The 20,162-nt window shown below is 39.3% G+C and overlaps 2 protein-coding genes across 7 annotated transcripts in view; one reads left to right on the forward strand and one right to left on the reverse strand.

Moving 5' to 3' along the window:
* Positions 1–643: 643 nt before the first annotated feature.
* Positions 644–11,446, forward strand: ZNF830 (zinc finger protein 830). Its single transcript, XM_008931659.3, is given in 11 exon segments — positions 644–667; positions 669–766; positions 896–995; positions 2,069–2,189; positions 2,730–2,763; positions 3,713–3,918; positions 4,265–4,355; positions 5,005–5,068; positions 7,511–7,591; positions 8,942–9,018; positions 10,775–11,446. Coding segments are annotated over 11 exon segments (1,080 nt in total). The 3' UTR covers positions 10,959–11,446.
* Positions 6,363–20,162, reverse strand: part of LOC103764732 (poly(rC)-binding protein 3) — a 142,407-nt gene continuing 128,607 nt past the window's right edge. For 3 of the 6 annotated variants that reach the window (XM_018070056.2, XM_018070055.2, XM_018070051.2), the window contains one exon: positions 6,363–8,525. In XM_018070056.2, the coding sequence (XP_017925545.1) occupies positions 8,461–8,525 (65 nt within the window). In that variant the 3' untranslated portion in view covers positions 6,363–8,460. Of the gene's footprint in view, positions 8,526–18,148; positions 18,601–20,162 lie in introns of those variants that run through there. The other 3 variants (XM_018070054.2, XM_008931662.3, XM_018070053.2) reach the window with 1 other exon arrangement.

Genomic DNA, 20,162 nt, shown 5'->3' on the forward strand with positions numbered 1-20,162 from the left:
TTTAGTGGGGAAGGTGCACATGCTCTCAGTGTTGGCACTGGGAGCAGCCACCGGGTGTGGGGGGCCTTCTGAAGGGCGCAGTGATCCAGGGCCTGGGACGGTCCTGGGATTGGCAGTGAGCCAAAGCTTAAAGAAAAGCCGTGGGGTTTTGTGGCAGCTTTTTCTTTTTTTTTTTTTTTTTTTCTTTTTCCTTTCACAACTACGTTGTGCACCGAGGGTCTGGCACAGGTTGCCCAGAGAGGAGGCTGTGGAGTCTCCCTCACTGGAGATCTCAAGAACCGTCTGGACACAATCCTGCGCAATGTGCTCTAGGATGACCCTGCCTGAACAGGGAGGTTGGACCAGATGACTCACCCTTCCCACCGGACCCATTCTGTGGTATCTGGATGTACAGGACGTACCGTTTATTATTTTTTACTTACTGGGGGTTGGGGCGGGAGGCGAGGGGGCATGTTTTAGGGAATTTATTCGGAGACGCGTCCCACAGCTCCATCGCTGGGCCTGTCGAGTGCTAACGGCGCTCCAAAGGCCTAACCGACGCACAGCCTGACGAGGGCGGAGAATCCAACCCTCCTCCTCCTCCTCCTCCTCCTCCCGCCGGCGGCCTCCTGGCGCGTCCACGGCGGGCGCCGGGCGAAGGAAGATGGCGGCGGCCGGGGCTGGCGCGGGGGCGGAAGCAGGTGCGGCAGGAGGAGCTGCGGCGCCTCATGCGGGAGAAGCAGCGCCAGAACGCGGGGAAGAAGCGGATCGACTCGCCCTTCGCCAAATATCCTCGGCGCCGGGCTCCCTAGCGCTCGGCTTGGGGGCTGTGGGAGGGAGGGAGGAAAGAAAGAAGGGATAGAGGGAGAGGGAGTCCGCGCCCGCACGCTGCTTCTTTCCTTAACGTGGCCGACACGTACAACAGCCTGGGGCACCTGAGCTGCTCCCTGTGCAACGCGCCCGTGAAGAGCGAGCTGCTGTGGCAGACCCACGTCCTGGGCAAGCAGCACCGGGAGGTGAGCGGGGTTTGCGGAGGGGCGGTGGTGCTGGTGTGCCGCTGGTCCCGGGGGATGCGGGTCTCGGCTCAGCGTTGTCTGGGGCTTTGCCATTCGGGAGTGCCGGGGCAGCACATGAGAAGGGATTGTTGGGGAAAGGTCCCCCCGCCGGATCGGGGGCTTGGGGGTTCGCTGCTCCCGAGGGTTCGCAGTAACGGGAGCAGCGCAGCACCCTCCGGGGTGCGGGAAGAGTGTGAAAACAAGCCTGGTTGGTTCGTCCGCTTTTTGTTTTCTTAAAAGCTGTGCAGGGATCGAAAGGCCAGCGCTTAAAAGGAGGGGGGTCCTGTGTCTTTCAGTTGGCCTGCCCGTAAGGTGAAGCGGTTCCCACCTAAGCCACAGCTTTTGGCTGTCACTTGTCTGAAGCTCGGACTGTGAAACCCCTCTGGGGGTTGCTCTGGTACCTGTGTGCTGTCAAGTGACAGCTTAGGAAAATATGTTAAGGTTAAGAAAATATGCCTTTTTTTTTTCTTTGTAATTTAGCAGTAAAGATGAAGAATTTATAAAATGATTCAAGGAGCTTGTAATTTGGATGCAGCCTTAAATCTGGGGGAGGGATTTTAATCCTTCTAAGTTCTGCTGCTGCTTCTTAGCAGAAGCTGGGAGATCGTGCTTAATTTTACAAGTACCGAGGAAAAGACCAAAAGAACTGAGGGGTTCCTAGTTCATTGCCTGCATTCAGACTAGATGACCATGGCAAGGCATACTGACATGTCTTTAACGCTAGTGCTGTGTCTTAATTTTAAAACACTTAATATCCCAGGACCTTAGAATGAGTCCAGCCCTCCTGCTTTCTCCTCCAGTGCCCTACTGCTGTCAGTATCACTGATCTTTCCTTTCTTACTCATACAGTTTCCTTTGTGCAGGTGCCTGTCCCCATGTCACATCATTCCAGAGGTTGACAGTCTTTGTTTCAGTGATCCTGTTCTAGAAAGATATTAGCTCACTTTTATAATCTGTTCTAAAAGCACTGTATTTTAAGATGCAATCCAGAAGTTACTGCTAGGAAAGTGTCCTGAATTTTTATTTCTTTACAGAGAGTTGCAGAATTAAAGGGTACAAAGCAGACTGCAACTGGTTCAGCTGCTGGCACATCGTCTCATCCTGTCAAGAGAAAAACTGTTGACACGGAAAATACAGAGCTAAAAAGAGTAAAAGGTGAGGAGAGGAAAATACTTATCAAGTACCTGCCAGAATCCAGCCATTTTACATCCTGAATGTTTTTGGTTTATTTTTTGTCCTTTGGAAGTGAGCGTGAATACACATGAATACACAAGACTGTTGAGTTAATGTCAGCCCATTGTGGCTAGAAAAGGAAGAAATCTGTCTTTCTCTGTTAGTTCACTGTCAGGAGAAAACAATGCCTTTGGCAGTTTTCTTCTGGGTTTTTGGTACATCACGGAACTGTGGGCTTGGCCCAAACAGAACCAGTAGCAGTGTAAGCTAAGCAGTAGAAGCACTTGCCCAGAAGTGGTGTTACTCCTTTTCAGTGGGATCAAGCCACTGTTTTACCTCAACCCATGCTTTAAAGTTCTTGCTAAAGGAAAGATAGTTAATTTTTTTTCTCTTGGTGTAGACATGTAAACCCTTGAAATACGCCAAAGTGTGCATTTGTGAACTTGCCTCTGTAGTAGGAGTCTGAGGGTTGTTTCTTGTAAAAGCATGAATTTTAAGGAGTGACTCTTGGCTGTTGTACAGGTACAGACGAAAAGCCACATACGTCTACAGCTGGGTAAGTAGATGATTTCTTTGTAACTACCAACAGCTGCATTCTCGCCCAGTTCTTCCTTGTCACTCTTTCCTAGCCAAGGGTAAAGATTCAGAGTGTCAGCAAATCCCTGATTCCGATCATTTTCTAATGGGGTTGTATATTCCTGAACATGGCAGCATCTTCCTCAGTGCAGATGAGAAAATCCTATCTACTCTTAGAGTCTCTGGGAAAACAGGAATTCTTTTACTGTCACTATCAGACTTTTAGATATTAACGTGGTGGTATTATACAGTTTGCTAGAATGAATGTAACTGGTTTATGGCATGCACTCTGATCTTTAATGCTAGAGTACTGCAGAAGAGGTGGTAGTCTGAAATTAAGACAAATTTTGAATGTATAATTAAATTATATTTACAAAAACAGCTAACAAATGTCATCAGTAGATCTTCGTTAAGATGGTTTTTGTCACTTAAAATTCATGTAAGTGCATATCCTGCAGTTGAACTCTAACAAATAAAGGACTGTATTTGACTTCAAGGGAGTGGGTTAAGCACCTTTACTGCCACTAAAAATGTCTGATATGTTCGGACATCTTTGCAGGATTGGTAGATGTCACATGAGACCTGAGGGTCTATTGTACACTTCACAGGCTGAATTATTATTATCTTGCATAGATATTATGTACCTTGTAGAAGTTTTGAGTTTGTGTGCAAAATTAACACTTGAGAGGTTTGTTGATTTCTGAACTCATCCGTGTGATTAGTTTAAAATATAACATGGAAAATTGTTTGGCCTGGAGGCCTGTAGCTATTCTAAGCAAATCTGGGTTTTCTTACTGCTGAACCTGTGTGGCTTTTCTGAGCTGCAGTTCTGGGCAGCAGTAGGTACCCAAAATAAGTAGTTGTGTTACATGTAGTTATCAAGGTTTATTGTGAAGTTTGAAATCGTTGTGTTGTGGGCTCTTTACTAGGCTGCCATCAGATTTTTTTGATGAAGCGGAGCAAGACAGTGCAAATGTACAGCTTTCCAAGGGTCCAGGTCCCAGTTTATTGTCAGGAAATTATGATGATGACGATGATGATGAAGAGGAGGAACAAGAACAGTCAAGCAAATCCTCCATTATGCATAAAACTGAAATCCCAACTCAAGAAGCAATAGCTAATTCTCTGCCTGCAGGTAATGCTGACTGAAATAGTAAGTGATTCAGTAAGGAAAAGCTGTATTTTAACTGATGATGAAGGGTTTTTAATTTATTTTTCTAATTGTTGCCATTAGCTGGTTAGGGTGGGTAATACTGGAATTAGAGGAAGGAGATTCTTTGCTAATTTGTTATTATGTGGTGGTTTGTCAGCATGATTATTGATTTTATGTTCTAATTGTTTGAGGCTGTCAAGTGAGATAATGCCTGGGTGTTCTTCCCTTGATTCAGTAAGGTGTTAATTGATATTCCTGTCTAGTCAGAATTTTAGAAACTGCTTGAATAGCTCTTCTTTTTGTCATAGACTTCTGTCCTTCCCTATAGACTTCTTTGACAGCAAAACTCCTGCTGCTCCTGTAGTTTCCCATTCAGGATCCATACAGAAAGCAGAGGTACAAGAGAAGATAGTGGAAAGGTAAGCAGCCAAATCAAATATTGATAGTTTTAGGAGTTGTAATTATTCTTACAGGAAGTACAGACCATGATCACTTAGAAATCTGTCATATTGTTAAGCTGCATTCAGAATAGTTTGTATATATGCCACCCTCTGGCATTATTTCAGACAGGTATTTTGCACCTTAGGGACAGAATAAGACGTGGAGGAATGCCATACAATATCTGTTAGACATGTCTGTTTGCAAATTTTAACACAGGGTGCTGTGGAAGCTTAATGTCAGCCACTGCTTATAACTGCTTGTTTTGTAGTAATGGTTCAGCTCACTTGAGCACTTGTAGACAGTGGTTTAGTCTTTCAGAAGTAGTGACTGTGCTGTTAAAATGTTAGGATGCTCAGCACAGTGGAAAGAATAGTTAAGAAGCATAAGCTGTAGTGCTTGTTTTCACAGTGAGATTTAAACCCTTTTGTGACTTTCCTTGTCAGTGAGGCAAGACCAAGCTGAAGAAGGAAGTTTTGATGATTATAGGTAAAATTTGGGTCTTAAAAAACGTGGTCCATTTCTAGGTACTTTTATAAAAGATTATGGATTTCATTCTTGACTTTTTAACTCTACAATAAATCAGGTTGCAAACTGTTAACCTGGGCTTATAGTAATCAAATATTTCAGGAAAGAAAACACTGCTGAAGCTTTGCCAGAAGGTTTCTTTGATGATCCTGAAGTGGATGCAAAAGTAAGTGATCTACTCTTTTTATGCTGCAAGATTTATTTCTACCAGTTGTAATCATTTTCTGAGTAGATGCTTCTCCAGATAATCAGTCATACCAGAATAAAAGAAAGTGACTGAACTACTTAGAATACAATAGACTATTTCATTTGGAAAGGACCTACAGCAACCATCTAGTCCAACTGCCTGACCACTTCAGGGCTGACCAAAAGTTACAGCATGTTATTGAGGGCATTGTCCAAATGCCTCTTGAGCACTGGCAGGCTTGGGGCATGGACACCCTCTCCAGGAAGCCTGTTCCACCCTCACACTTCCTTCAACTTGCACAGTGCCAAATGACCAAAACAAACACTGATATTTCAATTACCAACCTTTTTGTTTTGTTTTGTAAAATTTGCCACAGATTTGATGACTTTCTTGCTTTCTTTATTGAAATAATAGTGCTATAGGGCTCAAGTCTTTTTTATTTTCCATGAGTATATTTCCCTGTTCACACTGTGGAAGGCTACTGTTGTATTTAAATTGCATTGTGAGGTCCAGCCATGACATCTAATTTGGAGACCTTCCAAATAATGCTTCTTTATGTTTAGTCCCATTGTCTCAGCTAACAAGCTTAGGTGTCTTATTTACTCTGACAAGATTCTTTTGGCACCACTCATGGCCACATGTTGCCATATGTGAATAGTTTTTGAATAGTGATGTTCTGAATACTGAAATACGTAGCTGAAAAAGCGACTTCTTTTTTTGCTTGCTTTGGTTTGATTTTCTTGGTTTTGGTTGGTTGGTTTTGGGTTTTTGTTGGTTTTTTTTTGGGGGGGAGGGTGTTTTTCATTTTCTGTTTGTTTTCTTCGCTTCTGACTAACTTAAGTGTTAAATTTTTCAAATACTTAGTTTCATCATGAGTTGGGAAGCTTGTACAAAGCTGGGAATACCTAGCAGGCAGAGGAGAATCTGCTTATATCTGTGAGGACACTGGTTAGTGATCTTTGTTCTGGTTATTGCCTCAACTGATAAAATTTACAAGCAGTTACTTGTTCCAACAAGCTCTTCCTGGAACTGGTGCAGATGCTCTTCCTTTTAATGAACTCTTTCTGAGTGTAGCTAATACTCAGACAAAGGACATCACTTAAATTGAGATGGCTGCAGTGGTCCTGTTTTGGAATCATAACATAAAATAATTATTTTAAAAATTATCTGACCATTTGGAAGGGAGATTGTGGGCATCAAAAATGTTTGTTATTTACATTGGGTATTTGTAAAGTGTATAAATTCTAGATTAGATAAATATTTCAAGAAAAAATAACTTTAGTGTTTAAATTTATTGTAAGAAATACAAATAATTATGAATTACAAAAGACAACCACAATGCATAATAACACAGTACATACACATATGATAGAAATAATCACAGAACAGAAAAATGAAATGATGACTATTACTTCCCAGTATGAGTTTGCTTGGAAGCTTCTAATTTATTCTATAAACTTAATTCATACTACTCGATTTTGTATAATTACTCAGGAACAAAATGTACCAAACTGTTTTCTTTACCGAGGTGATGACTGATGTGTCACCAAAAGAGCAGAACAAATAAAGGAAAAATAAAACTAATGCAAAAAGATGGTGTCATGAATTACTGTGTTCAAACTGCTTAGTTCTCCAAGCTATATAATTTCTACCCAGTCCTGAGTCAGGCATAATCTGTCATCTAACGTGTTATATGCCACATCTTCCAGTCTTGAGTTGTGAAAGTTCTGATTACACAGGTAGGTTATCTTGTTTATTTATTGGCATTAAAAGCACAATCTGGTTTTGATTACCTTAGTTGTAGATCTTAAACACGTTCTTACAGCTACTGCTTTTTCAGACTTCATGTCTTAGTAACTAATGCCATCTACCACAGAATAAAAAGCTTTACGTGCCACTAAAATTGGTTTGTAGCTGTACATTTTCTTCTGTTAGCCAACAGAATTAGACTAGATTTGAAATACAGTCAGACTATCTAACAACAACAGCGACCGAAAAAGCTGATGTTCTATGTTATGCCAAAGACAAATAATTTACTGCTTTTTGGCTTGTGAAATGGCTACTGTATGCAATTGAACAGGCAGTTTACAGAAGAATTTAGAAGTTATCACCTGACACAGAGAAATTCCAGTCCATCAAATTAACAGACTTAGTCACTTTTGTTACTCCAGATGTTCCACACCAGCCATGCTTGATTATTCTTTAATGCTACAGTCACTGATGTTGTTTTAATCCAGGAGTCAGATTTTTCCTCCAAAACCATTGTGCAGGTGCACTCTCTTACTCATATGCATTACTTAAACTGAAGTACATCGACCAGACTTTTCTGATAGCATTTTTCCTATTTCTCCTGATATTTTACAGTGCCCCAAGGAGTCACTAGACATAAATTGTTAACTTACAAATTTTCATGTTCCTTAGGTGAGAAAAGTTGATGCTCCAAAGGATCAGATGGACAAAGAATGGGATGAATTTCAAAAGGCAATGCGACAGGTCAACACAGTAAGTAATGGAATCTATTTTTATTGATTCTAAATACTATACACAATAAAGAAAACAACAGTTTCATGCAGCTCTGCAGAATGACTGACATCTGCATTTGTCAGCTGTTTGTTTCAATGCAATGTGTGGTTAAATGCACTGTATAAATGAGCAAAGGGTTCCTTCTATTTTCCACTTAAAGGAAATTAAGTTGAAAAACCTTTGATCAGGATCCAGTCATCAGTGTGTATCTAGTTACATTTGTTAAATTGTATTTTATTTAAATACTATTTAAATACTATATACCTCAGATCAGTGTCCTGTATCCAAACAGGACATGATTGTGGACTCTTCTTTAGATCTAGAGATATATGTATATTTTAACCTTTAAAAACACAGAACAAAACACGCCCATTTGTCTGCCTTTTTCAAAATGTATCTATAAAGTGTAGGTAACCTGGGTTTCATGGTTAATTTAAATGTACTGGAAAGGAACCCCAAAATTTGGGAAAATGACAAAGGAGTTTGTGTGTGAGACACATGAATTGGCCACAGTTTTTCTGTACTTCCACTTTTTACTATTTAGCATTGCATGGAAAGTCTTCCTGCAGCAGGTTTTCATCTGCCCTTTTGTACAATATAAAACTGTACTAAAGAATACCTGGTGTCCTCAGTCTTCCCCTAGAATATTTGCTTTTTTTAAAGTTATTTTAATTGTAAATAATTACTCATCTGTCAACTGCTAAGAAAAGTGATGCAGAAAAATTTGTCATTGCTCATTTTAAAGCCGTCAGCACTATAAACAGAGCGAATGTTCATACAAAAGCAGTGGTGGATACATTTTGCTAGCATAAGCCATTCAGATATTCTTCAGCTTAGGAGGAATCTTCTCAGTTATGCGTGGACCATTGATTGCATAGCATCTCCCAGACATTCAGATTTGAGAAAGTATATGCTGAAAAAAATAACAGGTTAGAAACACTTCGGGATCTAGCGGGAATATTTAAGTGATATGTTCAATAAGCGTGTGTAATTAAGTCCCAAGCACTGGGATATAGCTCCTGTTTCAGCCTCAGACTTTGGATGTGTGTAGTTTGTTTATGCTCAGTTTCAAATTGCAGTGTATTGAAAAAAATCAAAAGATTAACCCCAAAGCAGCCAATCTACTTTTGCTTTTATGAAAAAACATTTCCATTTCATATCAAACCATACCATTTTTTTTCTGTATTTGCCCTTGTGAAAGTGGGAATATACATATAGGAGATTGACACTAACTCGAGATAGGAGGGAGGAGGGAAAGACAGACATCATAAAGGAACGAAAGTGGAATTCAGGATGAAGGTGAATTTTCTTGGTGCTTTTCTGGTTTAGATTTCAGAAGCAATAGTGGCAGAAGATGATGAGGAGGGACGACTAGATCGCCAGATTGGAGAAATTGATGAGCAGATGTAAGTAGATCAATTTTTCCTCAAACTCTCTGTTCTCCAGCAGTAACGGACTGCTACTTGACTAGAGTGATAAAAACATTTTTAATCTGTGATACTACCTTTCAATAATCACCTGAATATTTGAAGGACAGACTCCCTCAAATTGCAGAATTATACCTAATAAAGACATGAGTTCTGGGGCAAAGTTATGTAACTTTCTCCAAAGAAAAAACACATGTGAATCACTGAAAGTACAGAAGGCAAATTCTTGGAACAAACTGTCCCCCCTTCCCTTGTCAAATGTCTTAATTTGTATTTCTCTGGAATTTCTGTGCACATTTTTAAAAAGCATTTGCTGTACTGAAATGTTCTATTCTGTGACCAACTCTGCTTGTTTCTAGTAAAAGTTTACTTAAAGTTTATGTTGAACAATGTACTACATTTAATGAAGTGGTTTGTTTTGTTTTGCTGAAATGGCAGATGTGGCGGTTGGATAAGCATTAGTTTAAACTCAGTAACCTGAAATACAGCTTTGTAGAACAGTTTGTTACCATTATCATGTAGCTTAACACATTGATTAATAGTGATAATGGCAGTAGTAGCGACTGAAAAGATGAATTCTGATTTTGATGAACCTTGCAACAAAAAGAAGACACAAAAAATTAAAGCAACACTTAAGACATCTGGGCAGATTTGCACGCTACACATCAGCGTATAATAACAATAGCATGGGGTTCAAACTGAGCTTTGGTATTACAGGAATGTCTTTAAACAGTGTTCATCTAATTCTGCAGAGGGCTGGGGAGAGCTAAACCTGCCTCTCTGAGGATTCACTTTTCTCAGTAGCTAAGGATGCTCTGATACACAGAACCAAATTCAGAAATTTGTAGAGAATTTCAAGTTTGTTACTGAAATTAATTTTCTCCAAAATAAAAGTTACAAATAGATTTTTAGAGTTTTTGTAGCTTTGTCTTTTGACTGTATTTAAATGCAGGCTATTTCAAATTAAACTGAAAATCAAATTAATTCCAGAGACATTAATGTTTTCCTTAGCCTTCAAAGTTTCAGCTATGACTCCCTGTAATTGTATTTGAGATATACAAGGGGAAACAGGATCTGGATTGTAATCTTTCCCTGGTGTCTTTTCTTAGCAAAGATGTATTTAAATCAGGCAGGTACTAGTTGGCATTTTCAACAAAATACAGTGTTTAAAATGGCTAGAATAATTGTTACAGAACATATTTCAAGGACAGAACTTTTTAAGTAAATGGAAAACTGAAACTTTTGGATTATGTTTACTTAAAATGTTCTGCTATAGCACATAGGAAGCAGATAAAGAATCTGAACACTTGTGCTGCTTTTTTATTTTCAGAGATGCCACTTCTAAGTTATCAAAATTGATAACCAATTGATGTCTCACCTTTCTATCACATATGAAAACCACAGGTTGAGGAAAGAATGCTGTATCTTCTTGTGTGGAAGTAAATATTGGTTCTGTGCTCTTTAAAAAATGATTTGTGGTGGTACTGCAGTTGTTAAAATATTTGGATTTGATCTCATTGCTAGAGATTGCCCACACCGCTCCTCTCCTCTGGTCTCTTTCCACCTCATTAACACAGAGAAGGTGCAGTAGCATCTTGAAAGCTTATTTTTTTAAATGGATTGGAAGCTGTAACGCTTCTTTATCCAAAGCTGGAGAAGCAAAATCCAGCACTGTAGATGATCAAATTAATGTGAAAAGGCCATAAGTGTTAATAGGTGGTTTACTTTTCAACAGTGAATGTTATCGCCGTGTCGAGCTTTTGCGTAACCGCCAAGACGAGATGAAGGAGAAGCTAAAGGAAGCCATGAGATTAAGAGCAACACAAGAGAAAGAGGATGAGGATATTGGTAGTGAAGATGAAGAAGAGCTGCAGGATTTGCTGTCTCAAGACTGGCGGGTGAAAGGGGCATTGTTGTAGCATTTCTGCAACATGGCTGATACTCTTTTTATCTGTAATGTTACTTCCATTATTAGAAGTGAGACACTTTTGTTAATTATTTATTTAAAGAGGATTGTGAGATGGTAAAGAGCCAAGTGTTTTAAGAAAAAAAATCTTTGTAGATCTAAGTGGTGTATTACTTGTTGTAAAAACTGTACATTGCAAATGTTTTACAATATTGAATGCACCTTTCCTATTAAAATTATTGGTTTCTTACCAGAAGTATTTTAGTGGAATTAATAAGTCTATAAAGAATCTCTGAGGTTTTGGAAGCATTAACTATATTTGGTAATTTTGAGACTTGGCTTATTGTGTATAGAAGTAAAGGATTTGAATAGTCTATGGAGTTTTTCCAGACTGTGGGGTTAGGGAAAGGAAAATATTATATATTTATGTTTTCTTAAAATTTTAAGTGCTCTTCTGTCCATTGCCCCAGCTTCCAATAAAATATGTACATTTTTTTTCAGGATCTGTTACAGTTTCTCTGTGTATATAAGGACTAGCTCAGAAATGCTGAGTTACAGCTTCTTCACAGTGTATACTCTGTGATGTGCCATAGGCAGTGCTGAATATTTTTCTTTATAGTATCCTGTTTTGCTTAGTGCAGCCATCATGTAGCATACCTCACATTTCTTGAACCAGGGGGATAAGAATACAGTAGTTACATATCTGCATAACTAAATGAAAGGGTGACAAAATGCCAGAGAGGAAGGTACTGCACTGGACACTGAGAAGGTAAAATAATTTCTCTAGCTGTAAATACTGGAAATTTTCTTTAAATATTATCTTAGGCACTGAGAGCATCTAAAATTAATTTCTGTTCTGATAAACACAGATTAAGTAAAATGAAGAACCAACAAATTTGACGAGACTGGGACATGAAAAGCAGACCTACCTTAAGCATGGGTAAGTGTCTCTTTTTTATTTTTTTAATGAAGCAAATCTTAAAACATTTCAAATTTGCTGAGCACTTGGAAAAAATAGGAGATGTGTGGCTTGATTTATATCAAAAAGTAAAGTTGCGAAGGAGCAGTTTAACGTTTTCCTTTAAGATTCTACTTTCAAAGCTAGATTTTAAAGGGAGAAAACAAGCTTTACTCTTATGAGGGCATTCTCATTACTTGTCTCAGAGATGTTTATGGACCAAGCAATAAAGATTAAAACTAAAGTTAGATATTTGATTTGCCTGTTTTGGAAGAACGATTTGATACGGTGGGAGCCCTTTCCATATAGTGATAGAGATGCTTTTTTATCACTCCTGATTTCCATGATGCTTGGGTTCAGCTCTTTATATTTATAAAGCTGTCAAAATTCAAGCAATGGTCCTTAGCAGTTTATTGCATCCATTTATTCCTGCTCACATGTGCTGGATTACAGCCATTGGGTCTTGGTTGATTTAATAACCCTAAATGTAAGTAGCTGCTGCTGCTAAAATGTTTGATGAAACACTGCAGTCTTACATGAATTAGTACTGTCATTAAAATAGCAATATTCAGAGAGTACTGAAATAGAGAATAAGCATTCAGAGGATATCAAAATAAATAAGAATGTTTGGACAAGCTGGAGAAGACTTAGTTGGACCAAAACTGAAATAAAATTTCCTTTTATAGCGTGAAACACTTGAATATTGATGTCTAAGGTGCCTGGCACGCTGCAGTGAAAGATCTCTAGATCCATTTATCACTGTAAAGAGAACTTTGAGCTGAGAGAGTGCTACAGTCTGAAGAGATGGACAGTCTTTTTCAAAACAAAATGAAAGACAGACCCCCACTTTCCCTCTGACAAGAGCTAAGCTCAGTTTCTAACTGTTCTACTTACATTTGCTTTTCACTGACCCCACTCACAAAAGCATCCTAGCTTGTTAACACTGAGCTTTAGAACCACTCTGCCTTTGGCTTAACATCAGAGAAACAGGATGTGATTAATGTCAGGTTACACTGAGCATCATGAACATACATGTTTTGACAGTATGAAAATGTTAATCTCTGAGTTTATAACTGACATCTCTTTTTTTGTACATTTTTCTGTAGTTTTACTTTCATCTTGTACATGAACCTGCAAATCATGGTTTCAGCTGCAGATGAACAGGAAATGAACTGAGCATTAAAACAGTTCAGCTGTTTTAGTTCAGTTGCCCTCATCTTTAGGGGTATCTTGTGGTAACAAGCTAAAGGCAGGGAGTTTAGTTACACAGCATGGAGCTTGTACATTGAAATCCAAACCAGTGCAGCCCATTGTTATTATTAGGAAGAGATGGCAGGAATAAACACCAGATCACTCATCGTTCTATTCATTATCCTTGCACTACTTGTTGAAAGACTAAAGGCGATGGACTGGCCAGTGTGTGTATGCATTGCTGGGGAAGTGACAGCATTGGTCCCTCTTGGTTGCTTCTTGTTTAGGGGTTGATGCTCTTGGAGGAATCTCAGAGATCTACACATAATGTTGTATCCAAGTTTTACCCATCTTACTGCTGTGTACTGTACATTTCTTCAGCATGTGGAACAAAGCTTTTAGAGAGCTTTGTGAAGGTAGTGGGAGTAGTGACTTTGCCCTTTGTGACCACTGATGTACGTGTGCTGTTATGTTAAGAAGGCAAGAAATCATCCAGCTTTTTAGCAACAGAAGTAGCATGGCTATAAGGGAGAAGAGGGATATATCCTAACCTTACTCAGTAGTCAAGCTAATTTATCAAGTTAAATAATCTCCTGTGTCTTAGAAAAACATAGGCATAATTAGTTTATAATCTAAATATATCTTCAGCTTTAGAAAACAATGTTATGTACTTCTGATGAGCTGTCAAGCTAGACTGATTATTAATCAGAGAAAATAATTGTTTTAAAAACGTGTACTTCCTTAATTTCTCTCATTTCTTAACTTTCTTGAATTCTGTTTTTAAACAATAAAGATTAAAGTAGTCCTAATAACTAGCTTTGTCCATAGCCACTATTAAAAATGAAATTTTAATTGGAATTGAGAAGACTTATTTTAATTCTCTGATCTCCAGGACTTCCAGAAAACTGAAGAATCAGAATTAAGGGGGAAGGCGCTTAACATTTGTAATCCTCGTTGATTGATAATAATAATGGAGAGTGTTGTCCAAACTTAAGAACTGTGGAATTTCAGGCCACCAAAAAGTAGCTGAGGTTCCCCTGCTCAGTGGTTGTGAAACTGGTTAAGTGCCTTGCAGGGCCAGGATGGATGTATGTGCCTGTAGGTGCATGAATGTTCGAAATGGAGTTCCAAGTAGCAGCTCTGCAGGCTCAGCTACCACAGCTACAGCTGCCAGCTGCTCATGATCAGCTCTTCTCTGGCAGGTGAGTGCAGTCAGTCACAAATGGTAATCGGTGTGCTACCTTCTCTCTTGCCCTGGAAGAAACAAGCTGCTGCTGCTGCTGTCATGACTTAAAAGCAGATGTGGAAAAAGGTCTGTATTTGGAAAATAGATTGTGGAAAAAGGCCAGAAGCAACCGTGCAAAAACAACCAAACCCAGATAACAACAAACCAAACAACGTTCTCATTTGCTAACATGATTGTTATTCCTCTACCACAGAATTTAATTTAAAAATTTGCTTCAGAATTGCAAATACTGATTAAAAAGAACGCTAACATTAGCTTTTGCCAGGCCACCTGCCAATAATTTCAATTTGAGGAGAGACAGATTTTGCTTATTTCATACCACTATAATTAGATTCTCTGCATTTTATCATCTTTAAAACAGGGAGCTAGAAATAACTAATGAGAAGTAATATTCAAATATTTTCAAATATTTCAATATTTTCCGAATTTTTTTCTTATAATTCAGAAAGCTTGCACTAGAAAATCAGACATTCAGCCTGTAGGAATCATGTTGTTGCCATTAGAAACCTTAATGTGAGTATATAATGTGAAAGAAATTCCCTTTTGTTAGGTAGCATCAAATGAATTTGACACTTCTCTTTCATTTCAGTTACTGTCTTAAGATACATGCCACTCTGTAGAGTGACAGGACACATGCATCCAGGACACAGGACAGATGCAGACACTGCTTTAATCAACATTCCTGCATTCCTTCATAGAACGAGTGAATTGATCGAGTACACTGCAGTGCCAGGAAGGGCGGTGTGTACTTGTATCCCTAGAAAGGATTGCTCAGGCCAAGAGTTGGAAATTTCAGGTGTGAAGCAGTTTTTCAGTATCTGCCTTCAACTGATCTTCTGTTCATCACTTCAGTTACAACTATCCTGGCCTGATGGCTAAGAAAAGAAATGCGAGCATTTCCTTTGTGCAGACATCTAAACCAGGTCTTCCAAAAATACAGCGGAGGAACAAATGCCTTGCACAATTGGTGGCTGCAGCAGTTACGGAGGATACAAGAGATCTCTGTTCAAATCCCTCCTTTCAATGCTGTCCTTTGAACGGCCACTTTGTGTGACCTAGTTGAGCAGTCTAACAATTCCAGTCTTTTCTGTAGAAGCTGTGCCCTTGTAAAATGACTGAATTAGTGAGTATATGTGACTTTCTTGTTAGATAATCGTGGCACTCAGCCAAGAAGGGGAAAGTCCTGTTCCAAGTACATAAATAGTGCTGAAATACGTTCAGCTGCTATTGAGGCTGTGGAATAAACTGGATTTGGATCTTTCCCATCTGAGAGAAACACTGTTTTTTCCATGCCGTTGGGTATTTAAAAATGAAAGCAATGGCAGTGTTTCCATTTCTACCTGGTTTGGGTGGGAAAGGGGTCAGCACACGCTTTAACACTTTCTTGTGAAACCTGACAAACACCACCTTGTCCATGCAAGCCTTCTGAGGCTGAGGCCCTTACCAGGTGCCTGCATTGATGGCACCAGTGAGATTTATGCTGTTAGCTTCCTAGGAGCTTTGACTGGCACAGATATGAACCTTGGGGCCCACAGATGCCCTCTGGCTATGCCTGAGAACACAAAGCACTCTGCATATTAACAATGGACTAACTTTGTTTTCCTTCTGGTTGACTGTTCCAGCCAGCATTCATAATTTCAATTTTTTTCACTCAAGAAACACAACAGAGCTGCTTGAATTCATTTGAGATGTTTCCAGAAACCTAACAGCTATTTGATGATGCGGAAGCTGCAGAACTTGTGCTGTCTTTCATCTGGAAACTCACAATTGTGTGGGCAGTGACCTTTTCACATTGGGTACATGCTTCCTCTTTTCTACCTTTGGCATGAGTGGTTTAGATTTTTGTCTTGAGTAGTACTATTTTTTGCATTTTTTCCCCCCCTCCAGACATACCTTCTAGTGTTTTGTTTGCCCGGTTTATATACTAAAGCTATTCAGGAGCTTTTTCTTGCCATTCAGAAATATTTTCCAACTAAAATAATGAAATTAAAATGAGCCTAGAGTTTATCACACTTCTGCCTGTATTTTTTTGCAAAAACCCTCTCAAAAGACTTCTTTTTCTTCCTTTGTGCTTTTATGTCTCCTCATTCCATACACAAACGTGTCCCTACACTAGTTCATTTAAATCTCGGTCTTTTCTAGCCAATTCTGCAAGGCATACGTGAATTATTAATGTGAAAGATACTATACAACACAGAGCTGCTGCTGCTGCCCTTTGCCTGGCAGCTCTACTGGGAGAGCAAAGTCTTGACCTACTTAGTGTTGAGCTGCAGTAATTTTTTTTTTCGTTTACGTTAGCCAGGCTAGCCATAGAAATAGCTTTTGCTGTTGTGGAAATGAAGACTGTGGAGGTCTCTGCTGTAAAAGGAGCTTTAGCTCTCCTTTCAAGAGTATGAATTTAAATATATTCTAAGTAATATAAATATTTTTTAAGTAATAATAACAACAGAATTTTATCAAGGTTAGTACTATGGCCTATAGTTCTTTTAACCTAAGGGTTGAAATAGCTAATTGCCAACATTGGGTAAGGCTTCCTGGATGCTGGGATGCAAAGAGTTCTTCTGTGCAATCTTCCTTGGCAGCCTTTGTTGTCAAGAATTGCTCTGTGGCTGCATCTGCATTGGAAAAGTTGTTGACTTCTACAGAGATGTGCAAGTCTGTATGCACATCTTGGTCATACAGTACCAGGCTCAGACTCAAGATCCAGACACTTTAGAGCTGTCTGTATCCTGCAGAGAGTGTAAAATAATAGTGGTATGGCTCACAAGTTCAGCTGGGGCAGGGAAGGGAAGTGGGACCCCAAATTAAATTCCCAGAAGCAAGTAGAGACCTTAATAGATGAAGGTTGTAGAATCAGGCTCATGTCATTAAGGATGCTACTCACTTGCACTGCCAGAAAACTCTGCTTTTCTCATGAAGGTAGAGCAAGCAGTAAATGTGGAAGTACTGCCAGTGCCCTAAGAGGAGAGGTGGCCAGAGCGTGCAGCCAGAGATGCTGGATCGCAACAGCAGCTCAGGGCCAGCACCTTTCTTTTGCCTGTGTGTGAAGAGAGAATTTGAGGCTGTGACTGCAGCGCTTCAGCAGATCTAAAGGAGAACCTGAACTGCTCGAGCAGAGTATCAGGGCAGAATGAGACAGTCCCCTGGCCTCCTCAGCTCTCCATTCTCCCTCTTCTAATGCAAATTGCCATGCTCCTCCCAGCTGCTGGGCTAGTTTCCTGGCAGAATGGAAGGTGCTGTCTAGAAGCCTCACTCAACAATGCTGCTGGGAATGGGAAAGAACGAAGGGTCTTAGCAATGCTGTACTCAGTACCCAAGTTCATTCTTTTGTTCTTGTTTTTCTTTCCCCAGTATCTGATCTATAAACCAGTTTGGGAAAACACTGGAGATACAAACCAGCGGCTGCTTGTAACAAGAAGACAAATTTGTCTTTTCTGTTCACTGTGTGAGGTTCTTAAAGAGCAACTTTGTTAAACACCAAATAAAGTTATAGAGAAATATTGCTTACTCTACTAATTACACAATCTGGCTCCATCTACTCCTGAAAAGCCTCATCATCCCTGACAACGGGCTAACATCCTTTCTAACACTGCCTGTTTTGCACAGGTGTTACACTCTTTCCCAATGAGCAGTGGGACCTTAAGCGTGATAATATGAACGTTTAATCATTAATGAAAACAAGCGATTTGTCTGTGATCTTAGTTTGACAATTCATAAAATAGTGCTTCTTAAATGACAAATTAGCAACTCGGTTACAAAGAACAAAATTTAAACAACACAACAGTTGTATGCACAAAGCTACCACGTCTTTTTTTTTTTTTTTAATCAGGAAAAAAATTTATTTATAAAAACGTCTCATTTAATTTACTGTCAAGTCTCTAGCTGAATACAGTGGCTTAGAACACTAACGGCCCATGCTTTTTTATACAGATTAGCCAAAGCATGAACATCAATAAAAATTAACCCCCGAAAATAACTTGTCTTTGCTTTATGTTATGAGCCACAACAGAGTTAAAACTGGAACAGTAATGAAAGCAACACAAGAGTTAGGAAGCACAGTTGCTTAAAGAGTAAAGAAGTATTTTCTTTTGATGTCTCAGAATAATAAGAAAGTTAGAAATGGCAGAAACTCCTCTGTAGATTAGTCCATAGAAAGCATTGTCTCATGGGGCTTTGGAAAAGTCCTGTCTGGTGGCTAATGCACTAGGGCATGAAGAGATACATTAGAGAGCCCCCAGGCCAGTAACTTCTGAAGACAGCCTAAAATGTAGGAACAAAAATGAGGAAAATAAAAAAAAAAAAAAAAAAAAAAAAAAAGAAAAAGGCAAAAAAAAGAAAAAAATCTTCTCACTATTAAAAAAATACCACTTGAGTACAACCAGCATAGAACAGCATTTCAGTGCAGGCAAGTTTTCTGACACAGGTTGGTGATTTGTTTTTTCTTTTCTTAAATGTCAATTACTGAAACAGTTACAATAGCCCAGAACAGTTTTACAGCAGTTTTCTAGAGCTTTTGAATAGTTGTGGTACCTTGAAATTATTTCCAGTTTTTCCTTCATTATATACACTCAAAAAAAAAAAAAGTACAACCGAAAAAAGGCCCAAAACAAACAAACAAAAAACCAAAACAAAAAATTCCCAACAAAAGCAACCAAAAACCCCATTTGGATAAATGCGAACTGTAACAATGGCAGGTCTACAAATGATTACAGTGACAAAACTTAGTGCAAAGGTGCTAAGGTGAAGAAAAGCCCACAGAATACAGAAATGACACAAAATACTGAGATAGTACTTAGCCCTATACAATAACACACTTTGAAATACCACGTTTTAAAAAGTATTGCATTTGCATTGTGTTTTTAGTTTATATTAAAATGCACTGAATACAGTTCAATTGTTAAAGCTTTGTGTCCAAGGAGTGCAAAGTGGATGAACATGGCAGGCTAATGGGATTCTGGATTTGGAAGTGGTGAGGAAAACAATATTGCATTACTGAGTTATGCAACAGAAATTAAAAGGAAGGCGGATGGACAAACAGAAAATGCGGTTAAGAACTAGTTCCAACAGCTAGCAACCAGCCACTCCATCCCCCAGCTCTCTTGGCTTTGGTTGCAATTAGGTGTCTGTAATCAGAACATCCTTAAGTTCTTGTTAAAGGGATGGTATCTGTCCAAGCAGCAACTTCTGAATGACCTTTGATAAGTGCTACATCATTTTCATGATTACAATACAACCTGACTGCATTATTGGTGGTGAGTTAGACAGGGATGTCTTTTGTACAGAAACCTAACAACAAAAAAAAGGTCATTTTGGCTGAATAAAATATACATGGGAGGAGGTACCAGAATAGTGACTGCATATCTGATTTGCACCTGCTTTTAAGTACTTAAAGAAATAAATACTTTGTCAGTGTATATAAAACATCTGACCGCAAAACAAAGAGCCTGCTCTCCCTCCCACTCTCCCTTCCTACAGCAGAGTTCTTAAAAATATGTTTTTCCAAAGCAGAGAAAAATTTAAAAGAATGGCACAGGTGCCCGATATTTTTTTCCTTGTTGTTTTCCAATCATTTTAATTTAGCAGTTTTTGTCAGACCAGAAAGCTTCATCTGTACTTTTTTTTTTGTATGCAGAAGTACCTGACGTTTGTACTTTGTAGCCTCCCTCTCCTGCTTGCAGGCAGGTCTCAGGGCAGGGGGACAGGGATTTTTGGGCCTACTGGGAGCAGAAGAACGATTGAGGGGGCCAACAGCACTTCATGTGGGATTTCAGGGGCGTTAGTGATTGTCACAAGTGCCAGATTTGCAGGTCCCAGCAAGAGAA

This window comes from Manacus vitellinus, unplaced genomic scaffold, assembly GCF_001715985.3.
Source record: "Manacus vitellinus isolate BGI_N305 unplaced genomic scaffold, ASM171598v3 scaffold_17_pilon, whole genome shotgun sequence".
NCBI classification, from domain to species: domain Eukaryota; kingdom Metazoa; phylum Chordata; class Aves; order Passeriformes; family Pipridae; genus Manacus; species Manacus vitellinus.